General features: G+C 42.7%; 1 protein-coding gene across 5 annotated transcripts in view; it reads right to left on the reverse strand.

The window, feature by feature from the left end:
• Window positions 1-13,137, reverse strand: part of LOC105472729 (MIS18 kinetochore protein A) — a 252,915-nt gene that overhangs the window by 232,341 nt on the left and 7,437 nt on the right. For 4 of the 5 annotated variants that reach the window (XR_011622791.1, XR_011622790.1, XR_981764.3 and 1 more), the window contains exon 3: window positions 12,339-12,461. Coding sequence is in view for 2 of the 5 variants with exons in the window: in XM_071095609.1 (XP_070951710.1) it covers window positions 12,339-12,461 (123 nt within the window). In the remaining 3 variants the exon portion in view is untranslated. Of the gene's footprint in view, window positions 1-10,121; window positions 11,030-11,614; window positions 11,712-12,338; window positions 12,462-13,137 lie in introns of those variants that run through there. The other variant, XM_011726263.3, reaches the window with a different exon arrangement.

Raw genomic sequence — 13,137 nt, forward strand, 5'->3', positions numbered from 1 at the left:
TGATTTGGACAATAATTTTTATAGTCCTACTAATGACGAGAAAAACATTGAAGATGGAAGCTGTTCTCAGTGGGGACGGTCCCTTGCCCCTTTTTCGGCCTCTGTGTCTTGGCTTATGCTAATCTTTCTTGTACTCGGTGACAAAAATGATCTCTTGTTCCTGTGAGAATTCTGACGTTATTACTTCTTAATCTGGATGGTTGTCTAGTGCTTCTCAGACTGATGATCTGTGTATGTTTTCTTTTAACCACCCGTCTCAAACAGTTCAATTCAAATCCTCATTTCAGAGCTACCCAAAAATGCATGTGAGTAAGACTCATTCTTGCAGAGAAAAAAAAAACAAAACAGGCTGGAACCAAAGTCTGCTCATTCACAGATTGCTTTCCCCCACCCTGGCTCTCTTAAGAGCCACATCAGGACTGGATTCTCCCAGGTTTTCCTTCAGAGTGGAGAGAAACACAGCAGTCGTTGCCTTGGAAACTCTGTCCAGGGGCTGGCATCACGGGACTTGGCTCGCCTGCTCTGTGGCTGACATCCAAAGCTGACTCACTTAAGTTTTGATTGGTTATGGCTTCGCTAAGAGGGACATAGCGATTGAGGAGAGAGGACAGGGGAACTTGAGCAAGTGAAATGACTATAGCAAGACATCTGTCTTTTTCACAGAGTAACTCAAATGATGGCAAAAGAAATAACCAGTGCACGTTAATAATTAAGAGTCTTGATGAAATGTTGGCAGCCAGAGATGCCCGTGTTTTAATCCAGTTCAGAATTCCATGAGCTGATTCAAGAATATCTTCAAGACGTGCACCTGGTGCCACCTACAACTGTTCTTACACAGCAGCAGCAAATGTGGGTGGTTCTTCTATTCTAAGCTTCTTTTGTGGTCTTGGTTCTCCAATGGGCAGAATATTGTCAATATCCATCAGATTACAGATGCTTTAAATGAGTCTCTATCAGCTATCAATCGAGGTTTCCATTTCAAATCAATAATTAAAATAACAAAACATTTCTGATTGCTTTTTTAGATTACTTTTAAAAGGAAACCTACAGAGCATCCTAACGCAACCCCCTCTTTCTATAGATGAGGAAACCTAGCTTGGGAGATGGATGCCAGGGATGTGAATTGCTCCAGTTGTTAGAGGCTCAGTAGGACACAGACCCCAAGGCTCTAGGACTCCCAGTGTGCTGGAACCTCACAGAACTACCACTTTGCCTCTGCTACATTCTGTGGAGTCTAATCGCTTAATGCATGAGTATTTTTTTTAATCTGTTTCAGCAAATGGAAGTCTGGCATAAAATGTAGTTGCCTGAATTCACTTTAAAGCTTTGGACAATGTTGTCATTCTGAATAATGTGCTTTGGAGATCTTGACCCATAACAAGATAGCACTGTTCCTTAATCTTTCCAAAGGAATCTATAGCGTTAACACAGATAGAGCGTTCCTGCAAAGTCTCGTGTGAGTCAGACACATTAGCAAGGTGATCAGAAATGTACTTATTCTGGAAGACTGCCACCTCTCAGCTGGCAACTCTGAAGTGATCTGGCAAACACAGCATTAAGGACTCAGAAAGCATTGAGGGAGGGGATTTAGTAACAAATCTGAGTCATGAAAACAGGAAACGACGGAAAGAGAAAACATAATTAACTTCCAGCGTAGAATGCTAGTGCCTCAGGGACAATACTGAAAAAGCTGTTAGCAGTCTGAGAGGGGCTGCATCGGGGACGGGGGGTGGCCTTGACTATTATTTTATTTTAATTAAGATTCTTGGTTACAAGAGTGAAGGGATAAAGTCAGGCTGCAATGAGGCGACCTTCCTGTTGGACAGGGCCTCCTGCAGCTACTGAGTTTCCCACTGTGTTTGTGCACAGGCTGGACACGATGAATGTTTACGTGGTGAAATGCGGCCCCTTGTGGCCTGGTTCGGAAAACATAACAAAAAAGTCCGACTCACAGCCTCAGAGTAATACTAACCTACTTTACAGCGTGTCAAACAGTGACACTGAAAAAATGACTACGGTACTCAGCAAAGTTAGTAATCACACCAAAACGCACCAACATATAAAAGAACCATTTTATTCAAGAAAGCCGGGAAGAACTGTCCCCTAAGCCAACTCGTGTCACATTTGAACGTGCCTGGGGACCCCCTGGCATGTTGTTGCAGCAGCACAGGTTTGGTTCAGCAGGCCTGGACGAGGCGTGAGGGTCTGCATTTTATTTATTTACTTACTTGCTTACTTGTTTTGAGATAGGCCTGTCGCCCAGGACGGAGTGCAGTGGCGAGATGACGGCTCACTGCAGCCTCGACCTCCCAGGCTCAAGCAGTCCTCTCACTTCAGCCTCCAGGGTAGCTGGGACTGCAAGTGCACGCTACCATACCTGCTAATTTTTTATTTTTTCATAGAGACAGGGTCTTGCTATGTCGCCCAGGCCAGTCTCCTAGACTCAAGTGATCCTCCTGCCTCGGCCTCCCAAAGTGCCAGGATTTCAGGTGGGAGCCACTGTGCCCAGCCAGGGTCTGCATTTCTGATAAGCCTCAGCAATTCCCACCCTGAGAGTGGCCAGTGGCTCAAGGGAAGGGTTGGCCAGGTCTCCTCTATCAGGGCCTCCTCACTCCAGGACCACAGGCCTCTGGAGGGCATTCTCTGCCTTGCTTTGGCCTCCCCGGGGTTACAATTATTTCCCACACCCAAGCACTGAGAAGCCTGGGGAGCTACTTTTCTTTCGCATCTTCCAGCTCCAGGGTCTCCTTGCCCCAGCTCGAGGTCATTTCCCCGTAAGAAAGAGTGTCCTGTGGGGAGACAGCCCACTCCCCGACACCTTCCTAGCCTACTCTGGACCTTCCTGCTGCAGGAAGCAACCATTCCAGGCTGGCAACTGACTGTGTCTTATGGATTCCGCAGTCATGAAAGCCACAGGTTTCTTTCTTGATCACTGAAAGCAGCAGGTGGTTTTCAATGCCATTGCCTCCAAGTCTCCTCTTGGGATGTGCATCTCTGAAGGTGGCATTAATGTGTATCTGCCAGGCTTCTCCCTCGCACCCAGACAGCGTGCACTGAGGCCCACTCCGGCATCTTGTTTCCAGTGTCAGAGTGGCACTCACACCCCACCCCACTCCCAGTCCCCAGAATTCATTGTATTTGGTTAGGAAGAAAATCTTTAATACAAAGTATTTTTAACCCGGTGTGGGAGGAGAAAGACAGAATAAATACAACAGTAGAATCATCACAGATGGGTAATTACACATGTAAATGAGCTCAATTTGGTTAATTTCCCTTGAGTTCCTATTTACCTGGTTAACATTTTATGCTAGCCCCACAGCACCACTGAATTTTGGGGTACTTTCTTTTTACTCTTAAACGTCAGTTCCAAAATATGAAAAGCAATTTTGAATAGTTTGGTGGAACCATTTTTCTCAGCTTATTTTTTTTTCAGATTTTTCCATTTACCATCATAAATGGTCTATAAAGTATGAATTGCCTCCAGTGTACAGAGTCCTACAACATGTTGGATCTCAGGAAAACACAACCCTAGTATTCCAGGAACAGTGGCCACAAAACTAGAATACAAAATCTAAGTAATAAGGTCAGGCCATGCTGGAGTCATTTAAGAATAATGAAGTGGGAGAAATGACATCGGGCTGAGAAATCAGCAAGGGCTTCCTAGAGGAAGTGGCACTCAAGCAAGATCTTGAAGGACAAATAAGAACCGTATGTATAGAAAAGGATCAGGTGTGAGACACAGAGAGTACACAGGGCATATTCAGGGGATATCTGCAGATCATTAGAAAGTCAGGACCAAGGACCCGGGGAGACAATTGAGGGCTGTGGGAATTAGAGACACAGGAATAATCATTGAAATCCTGGCAGGGCAGAAGTATCCAAGAGAGACTGCAGAGAAAGAAATGAGGGCAAAGGCAGAGCCGGGGAGAAGCAGGAGGAAGATGAACTCCAGCAAAGCAGCAGCAAGGAGGCAGGAGGCCACCAGGAAAGACAGACGCCATCAATGCCCGAGGATGACAGCACACTTGTTTGTTTTTTGTTTGGTAAAAATTTTCAAACAATACACAGGCCAGGTGCTGTGGCTCATGCCAGCACTTTGGGAGGCCAAGTGGGGAGGATCACCTGAGGTCGTAAGTTCGAGACCAGCCTGGCCGACATGGGGAAACCCCATCCCTACCAAAAATACAAAAATTAGCCAGGTGTGGTGGCACATGCTTGTAATCCCAGCTACTTGGGAGGCTGAGGCAGGAGAATCACTTGAACCCAGAGGCAAAGGTTGCAGTGAGCCAAGATGGCACCACTGCACTCCAGCCTGGGTGACAGAGTGAAATGATCTAAAATAAACCACAGGTACTCAAAAGTGCAGATATAATGAACCCCTACCCATGCCCATTCATAAATAATCAGCAGAGAGTAAGATGAGGGCCATACTATCCCTTTTGCTGTGTGGTTACTTTATCGACATTTTACCACAAACCCCAGGCCCCACAGCATCCAGCCCCTGCATACGTCATTATGCCTCGCTCAGAAATGTGGGCAATCAAGAAGAAAATGTTAAAGGAGAGGACAATTTAAAATCATTGGAAATTTTAGGGATTTCAGACAGAGAGTAACACTGTGTAGGAACTCACCGGCGGCCTTCAAGAGAGTAGTTTCAGCAAGATGCCTGGAGCGACGACCAAAGACCCAGAGTGGAAGTCCCTAGTGGGCAAAGTCAGCGCGGTTAAAAATAAGAACGCAGTTCAGCAAGGTGCCTGGGCCACAGGAGGGCTCTCTGTCACCAAGATGAGACGTAAGTATGCTTGCGGGTCAAGATAAAGAATCAATAGAGTAGTTAGAGAATGAAGATGTGAGTAAACAGATACTCGATGCAGCAACATTCGTTCGTTCCATTGAAGATGAAATGAGCACGTATTACCGGGCTGCATTCTTTTTGGCCCAGGCCACGAGACGGATAAAATCCCTGCCCTCGTGGAGCTAACACTCCAGTGGCGGGACAGACATTAAACAAACAAATGTAAAATACAATGCCCAGCAATGATCACCGCAATAAAGTAAAATAAATGACTCAAAGGAGGTGGCACACGACAGAGCCAAGAAGACACATGAAGAGGTGAGAGCTTGAAAGAGAGGCCAGACAGGACCTCTGGGCAGAAGAGGGGCTGGGGGATCTAGTAGCCAGAGAATCTCAAGGGAGGGACAACAGCAGGGGAGGGAACTCACGCTGAGTTCACTGTGTTTTATAGAAGAAAAAGAAGAGAGAAGCTCAGGACTTCTAAACCCTTCTAGACGCGAAGATTGCTAATACTCTATTAACTGACACAATGTCCCTTTATGTGTTTTACTGCGAAAAAACAAGCTCAGAGCGAGGCAAGAAGGCAGCCATGCACGGAAGGAAGGCACTGGGTCTGTTTATTAGCCAAGTGGGACTTCAGGCAATGTAAAGTCTCCGAGTCTCAGTTTCTGCATGTGTAAAATGGATATGATGCTTCCTGTGGAAGGGGTTTCTGTGAGAATGAGGTGGTATCATACATGGAGCCCAAGCACAGTGCTCGGCACCTCCTAAATGATCGTTAAGTGCTATCTTAGAAAAAAAAAAAAAAGGAAGCAGTTGTGACGGTCAAAAAGCAGCTGTTCCGTTTTGGAAAGAACCTTTAGAAGGCTTCCTAAGATTTCTCCTCAAAATGGCTACGTGCTCTTCTTTTTGGTCTGGAAAATGTTATGCAATCAAACACACGCTTTACTTTCTCAAAATTTCTACTGTTCTCAACAAGCCCCCAAAATTGCATGCTCCTGGTAAGGGTGGACAACGGTTAACGGAGAGAAACGTGAAAGTGACGACATCCTGGAGAAACCTAAATTATCGCATTTCCTCGAATCCACACAGTAGGTTCATGGAGTCTCACTTCCCCGCTTTGAACTTTTCTCATTTTCTTTCAGGGTTACATGAATTAGAAGGTTGAAGAGCCCTTGAAGGGTCACCTTGTCCATCTCTGCCTTAAAATTAGATAATAACTAAAAACCATGGTGGTAATTGTTCAGGGAGAAAAAAAAGAGTTATAGAGTTCATTTAATTTTGTTAAGCTAATTAGCAGAGGTCGACAGAGCCAACTTGAATGAAATGAGGCCAGTTCTATTTGAAATCACATTTAGGCCAATAAAACTCTGGGCCCCAGCACATCCATTCCTCATCCCACCCTTCTCTACCTTCAAGCTTATTATCACTGGGATTTAAATGGGTGTGACTATCCCCAAGAAACTATAACTCTATAAACTGGCCTTGACTGCACTCATACTCTCGTGATCAGCTGCCTAAATAATGAATTAGCCCACAGATAGAACTCAGCTCTCACTAAAAAAATTAACGATCAATACCCAAAATATGTCAGATTAGATCAAAAAATAAGTTATTCTCCCTCAGTTCAAAAGTGATTGCCAACAAACTGTCTCTGCATGTTCACTCAAGCAACTGCCCAGTTATTTATCCTATCTGGGGAGAACAAAATAGATGTACATAATATCAACTACTTGTATAAAATTTTAAGTCATTTGTTTCAGGTATTTTGGGTTTTCTCCAGGAGAGGTGGAGAATGTGGCTGTAATCCCTAAAGTCTTAGAACGAGACTCGGCACAGTGGCTCACACCTGTAATCCCGGCACTTTGGAAGGCTGAGGCAGGCAGATCACTTGAGGCCAGGAGTTTGAGACCAGCCTCGCCAACATGGTGAAACCCTGTCTCTACTATAAAAATACAAGAATCAGCCAGGTGTGGTGGCACATGCCCGTAGTCCCAGCTACTTGGGAGGCTGAGGCACAAGAATCGCTTGAACCCAGGAGGCGGAGGTTGCAGTGAGCCCAGATTGCGCCGCTGCACTCCAGCCTAGGTAACGGAGTGGGACTTTATCTCAAAATAAATAAAATCATATTTCCAGACATGGCTAACTTTAAAAAAATAAGTTTCATTTTAGACATACTAAATGAAAAGATGTTAGAACTTGTTCTTTTGGGTGTTGAGAAGTCATTTTGTCTTTTCAACTTTAAGTCAAACAGTATAGAAGGAATACACAGCAATATGCTGGAAACCCAGCTGGGGTGGGGGAAGCCTTCATTTTTTAGCACTTGCTGATTTCTCAGGTGTAAATATCCCCACCATGGCCAGTTTCAAGCTACCAACAGTTTAATGACCAGCTGAAAAATTCCTGAAAAATTGATAATTGGTTCTCCCCTGCACACCACTGGAGCTAGACAAAGAGGCGACTGGTCTAAGATTTCTTTCACACCCTGTCTTATTTGGTTAGTAAACTCAGTTGTTAAATAAACCACTAAAAAGTGTGAATTTCATACCATATAATCACATTTAAACAAGCTTTTAAATATGGTTCTCATCCTAGGTGATCATTAAAACTCAGGTTATAAAATAATATTCAATTATATAGAAATATTTTTAGGAAATATTTTAAGTGAAAATAGTGTGACCAGTATGACCCCAAATTTGCATATAAAAATGACTAGAAGGATATACCCCAAAATGTGAATAATTATTAATTTTAAGATTATGTGCTTTATTTCCTTCTTTGTGCTTTTTTTTTTTTTTTTTTTGAGATGGAGTCTCGCTCTGTCGCCCAGGCTGGAGAGCAGTGGCATGATCTCAGCTCACTGCAAGCTCCACCTCCTGGGTTCACGCCATTCTCCTCTCTCAGCCTCCCGAGTAGCTGGGAGTACAGGCACCCGCCACCACGCCCGGCTAATTTTTTGTATTTTTAGTAGAGATAGGGTTTCACCGTGTTAGCCAGGATGGTCTCAATCTCCTGACCTCGTGATTCACCCACCTTGGCCTCCCAAAATGCTGGGATTACAGGCGTGAGCCACCACGCCCGGCCATGCTTTTTTCTATTTTTCAAATTTTGTGCAATGTTTACAACTGGAAAAAAAAATAAAGCCAATAAATGTTACATAGTTTAGAAAAAAATATATAGCATTTCAGATTATGTCATTAGAATCTTACAAATAGACTGGCTAGAAGACTGAATCAGATTGACTCTATTTAAATAAGGCTAAATCTTTATCCTTTATTTTTATGATGTTTTACTGCTTTCAAAGTACTGTCGTATGCATTATCTAATTTGATCATCCTTGACGCAGGGAAGACAGGTTATTGTACTTTCACTATACAGATGCAAAAACAGATGATTACATGATTTGCCCCTGATCACATAGCTAATAAAGCAGTTAAACTGGGACTTTGACCCTGGATTTCTGGTTGCTATCCCCAAGACCCTCCTTCAAAAACAAGCTAGGGGAAGCTTTGCTCATGGCGCCTTGGTTCAAGAAGTTCCTACTGAAAACCTAGACCTGATTCTGCAAGGGGCCACTCTCCTGGTCTTGAGCATTTTAAATGTCCTGTGCTTGACTGGAATCATCCGGGTAGGACACATGCCATTCAGGCATCGATGCCACACAGAACGATGCCTCCAGTGGACTCTTTAGCTTGGAAATGTATGAGCATGACTGGAGAACTTGCTGAGGACAGCACCCACACTCTGGGATGAAAACTATGCACAACGTTCTACACACACCCAGTTACAACAATCTTTAAAAGCTGCACACCAGGTTCTGGTATCAGTTTCCATATCTTCTCCTTAAAGAACTAGGGAGTGCCCTTTATGGGAATGGCTGAAGGAGTAACTTCTGGGGAGATCTGTCTGAAGCCTCCACTGGGTCCCGTGTGGTTTGGGCTGGGACATCGGTCTCCTGCTTCTGGACTCTTACTCTTGCTCACAGGCAGTGCTTTCCCAGGGCTCATTCACCAGAAACGACCACATGCTGGGTTTTCCAATTGTAAGAAACAAAAATTTGTTGCCTCAAGTAGTAGGTTTTAGCAGGTGGATATATGGGACCACACATACACGTTCTGATGAGGCCTCATAGAAAGCCAGAAAAGCCACGCCACCAGATTCAGAGAAACAGGTGGCCCAGGAGGGGGTGGCCCAGAACAGGGGAAGGCGCAAGTGTCACCGTGCAGCACAGACAGGAGGCAGCACTCCCACCTGGACCCCAGCCTTGGAAGTCCCTCTCTCACTGCGATGGCAAGGCCACTCCTTCAGGGATGCCACAGGTTGAGGCCAAAGATGAAGACTGTCTTATGAAACAGTGTTTCCTGGATTGGCTTTTAGATGCTTCGGTGGAGGCCATGTGATACAAAAGTGTTCTGGCTTCCATCTGCAGCCCAGGGGAGCTTCGTTAACTTCATGTGAAGAACCCTAACAAGAATACACGTGCAGGGATGGAAAGGTAATCAAAGGCCCACTCTAGAGGCAGGCACTAAGGCATGAGCTACATTTATCTCCTGATCCGTAACAGAATCTTAATGAGCACCAGGACATTAGAAATTACTTTTCATTGGTGAAATGAGCTTTCAAGATGAGTGAATTGGCTACAAATATTGTACAGCCCCTTCCTTCCCTAGTATCAACAGGGTATAAGGAATCAGGGAGCCAAACTGCCTATGGCTTTGGAATGGAATCTGAAAATGCTTGCTGGAGTACTCTGTAACCTGCACAACCAGAGTTAGCTGAGTCTTGTGGCTAAAATACTCTCTCATCTGTTTGGAATGAATTTTCACACAAGATGCCATCAAAGCACCTAAGAGGACAGACACCTGGGACTACATCAAGCTTACTGCGGCCAGACGTTTCCTTGTTGCCAGCCGGTGTTGACATTTGCTTCCACAGCACCATAGTCTGTTAGTGGGAGAGGAGTCTGCGAGAGAGAACACCTAGAGGACTCACTCAACTCTGAGGTTGTCAACAATCTCTCAAAAAGAACACAAGAATCCTGCAGGATCCAGTCAGTGTGACTTAGGACCTTTTGCTCTCAGAACTTTAGTATTCTCACAAATAATCAGGGAACTTCTGAGCACAAGCTGAGTGAGTTACTCATACCACTGGGTACTGTTTTGTGACCTCACTCGCACCCAGAAACAAAGGGGTCTGGGGAAATGTGGGGTTACCTTTATATTCCTGAGCAGGCCTTCCACACTGCCATGCTAATGTGTGGCTTTCACAGCACGAGGATTTCTGATCTCAATTAAATATAATTCAGTTGGTAAAAATCAATCTTAAAGAACTTTGTTTTAACCTTTATTCTCTTCAATTATAAAAATACATACTACAGAAGTTTTACATGACAGAAAACAGAAAAACCAAAAACTCCCCCAGAATCCCACCCTCAGAGATGGCTACTCCTCTTTGGTAAGTATTCCTCCAGGTTTTTTAAGCATATAGTAGTACACAGCAGGAAAATGTAAAATCCTACTATATATGCGACTGCTCTTGAAGAAGTTTTCAAACAGTTCTGACAGATCATTCTGACCAATTTCTCTAGGAAACTTTAAGCATTAGTTTTCAGAGAAAATTCCATGACGCTGCGGGTAGAAAAACCTCTAAGATTTTTCTTATCATTTATAATAAATATTATCCCAAGTGTTAAAGGTCAAATAAAGTTTTTAAAAATAGTAAATAAATGTGATACAGAGGAAAAAAGTTCAGAAAATTATCCCAGTTTCTTATCAAAATCAAAACTCCTAAGTCCCAATTCCAACAAGTACCATAAAACGGCTTTAAAATGGGATTTTGAGAAACAATCACTTTTTACCATAAAATATAGCTAAAAGTAATTCCACAATTTTGGGGTCTTTTTTTTTGCGGGGCGGGGGGACAAGGTCTCAGTCTGTCACCCAGGCTGGAATGCAGTAATGGCATGATCAAGGCTCACTGCAGCCTCGACCTCCCAAGCTCAAGTGATCCTCCCACCTCAGCGTTTCGCATGCCTGGCTAATTTTTTTTTTTTTTTTTTTTTTTTTTTTGTAGAGACGACGTCTCACTATGTTGCTTCATTTAACAAATAAGGGGAGGAAGGGCGGGGGCAGAATGGAGGACACAGACTAGAGTTCAGCTTTTACAAGTGGCAAAGGACAATTTTGATTCGGCCTCCCACAGCTTCATTTGTAATGCTTTCAAGACATCTTCCATCTATTGAATTGAAAAAATAAAAAATTAAACACACATATCATTTAAAATTATACATGGTTAAAAATAATTAAGATATACACTTAATGCAATTTTGGATATGTCATACATTACATGGTAGATATTCAGTGTTTACCAAAACTATTTGCAGGCATAAATTTTTTTAAATAAAGCATAATTCTATCAACATTAGTTCTCAACCTACAATCTGCATCTCTTTTATACAATCATCACCATCTCACCTATCTGGCCATGACAAAATGTTAACATCCAACAACAAGGCTATTTATACCACAAGAATCGAAGCAAACAAAATACTGATTTGAATCAAAGATGTATTTCTAGCTTAGCAAAATTAGAATACATAGTTTTGATTTTGTCATGAAATGTCTTCCTTATTATTTTGTTGATTAAGATTTAGCTTCATTTGAGTTCCCCAAAAATCAACTTTACTAACACCTGAAATGAAACAGGCACACTTCCTGCGATCAAGACAGATGACGTTATGAGAATTATCGTTTGTGGGGAAGCACTTCTTCACTGACAAATTGTTCATACAGAGATACAAAACGTACAGAATAAAATTACCTGTGTTAGAGACTTTTCTATTTCAACTCTGCTTTCAAGATTAAAAAGCTCTTTATCTTCTGACACAATTTGCTTTTCAGAGGACCCTAAAACATAACTGACGTACGGTACAAGGTTAAAATACAAGCCTGGTGTGGTGGCATGCACTTGTTCCCAGCTATTCAGGAGGCTGAGACAGAAGGATCATCTGAGGCTAGGAGTTTGAAACCAGCCTGGGCAACACAAGACCCCAGGCAATACGCCTGTTGTCTTAGCTGCCTGGGAGGCTGACGCAAGAGGATTGCTGGAGCCCAGGAGTTCAAGGACGCAGAAAGCTATGACCACAGCATTGCACTCCAGCCTGGGTGACAGAGTGAGACCCCATATCTTACAAAAATAAGTTTTAAAAGAAATAAAAATAAAAAGCTAGGGGCGGTGGGCAAAATCCTACTAAACTACATTCAATTTTTAAAAACAACTGAATATACTTTTATTCCAAAAAATTTCTCACAGTGTTTTCTCCTACAATTTAGAGTGTCTGACTTTTCCAATACCAAATAAAGAAGCAGGTCAAAGCAAAAAAAAAAAAAAAAAAAAAAATTACTGGCTTGTTAGAAATCATTACTTGAAAATATATTTAACCAAACAGTATTGATTTAGTTCGGACACTTCCGTGCCAATTTCTCTGCAAACTTAACTTTCTGAAACACCAGTTGTGAGGTAAACATTTATATATCAAACTTACCTTTCAATGGCTTCAACACTGAGGCAAAACAAGTCTCTCTTGTAATCAAGATTCTTGGGTGTGCATCTGTACACGTAGCCAAGATTGAGCGAGCACCCTGCACAGTACAAAGTCTCCAGGATGCTGCAATAAAGAAACGCCTTGCTTTAGGAAACGAAGTAGCAACTCATTCTAATCTCATTGTTAAAATCCATAAACACTTCAGCTTCTAAAGTATGCTATTCTGACCACACTAGGTCATACATAAAGGATAGGAAAAAATGATAGTAATATATTTACAATAAAAATGTAAAGACAGTCATCTCCAAGTCACAATGCCTTAAGTATCAAATAACAAGGGACATACAAAAAAGTGACAAGAGAGGATATCGAGGTGGTGTTTTTCTAGAATATAAATTCCTCAATCTGGTACTAATGTAACAAAGTGGAAAATAAATATTTTAGGCTTGCCAGCCATATGGTGTCTGTCACTACTCACCTCTGTCATTGTAAAACAAAGCACCTATAGACAATACTAACTGAATAATCTGTGTTCCCATAAACTCGTATTCACAAATGAGTGCCCTCCCCATGGGCCATAGTTTACCAAACTCTGCTCTAGTGTCTTAATTAAAAAAAAAAAAAAAAAAAAACTCTCCAAAGTTAGATGACAACCCATGCAATTGTTCCTTCATTCTAGTTACCTCTCAACTCAGGTTCCACACACTTGAATATACCCTCCCCTAAAGCCTATTCATGTCTCCTTAAAACCCGGCTTAGAATCCAGTGTCTCTCAAACGCCTTGTTGAACTGACCCATC

Source organism: Macaca nemestrina, chromosome 4 (genome assembly GCF_043159975.1).
Source record: "Macaca nemestrina isolate mMacNem1 chromosome 4, mMacNem.hap1, whole genome shotgun sequence".
Lineage (NCBI taxonomy): Eukaryota > Metazoa > Chordata > Mammalia > Primates > Cercopithecidae > Macaca > Macaca nemestrina.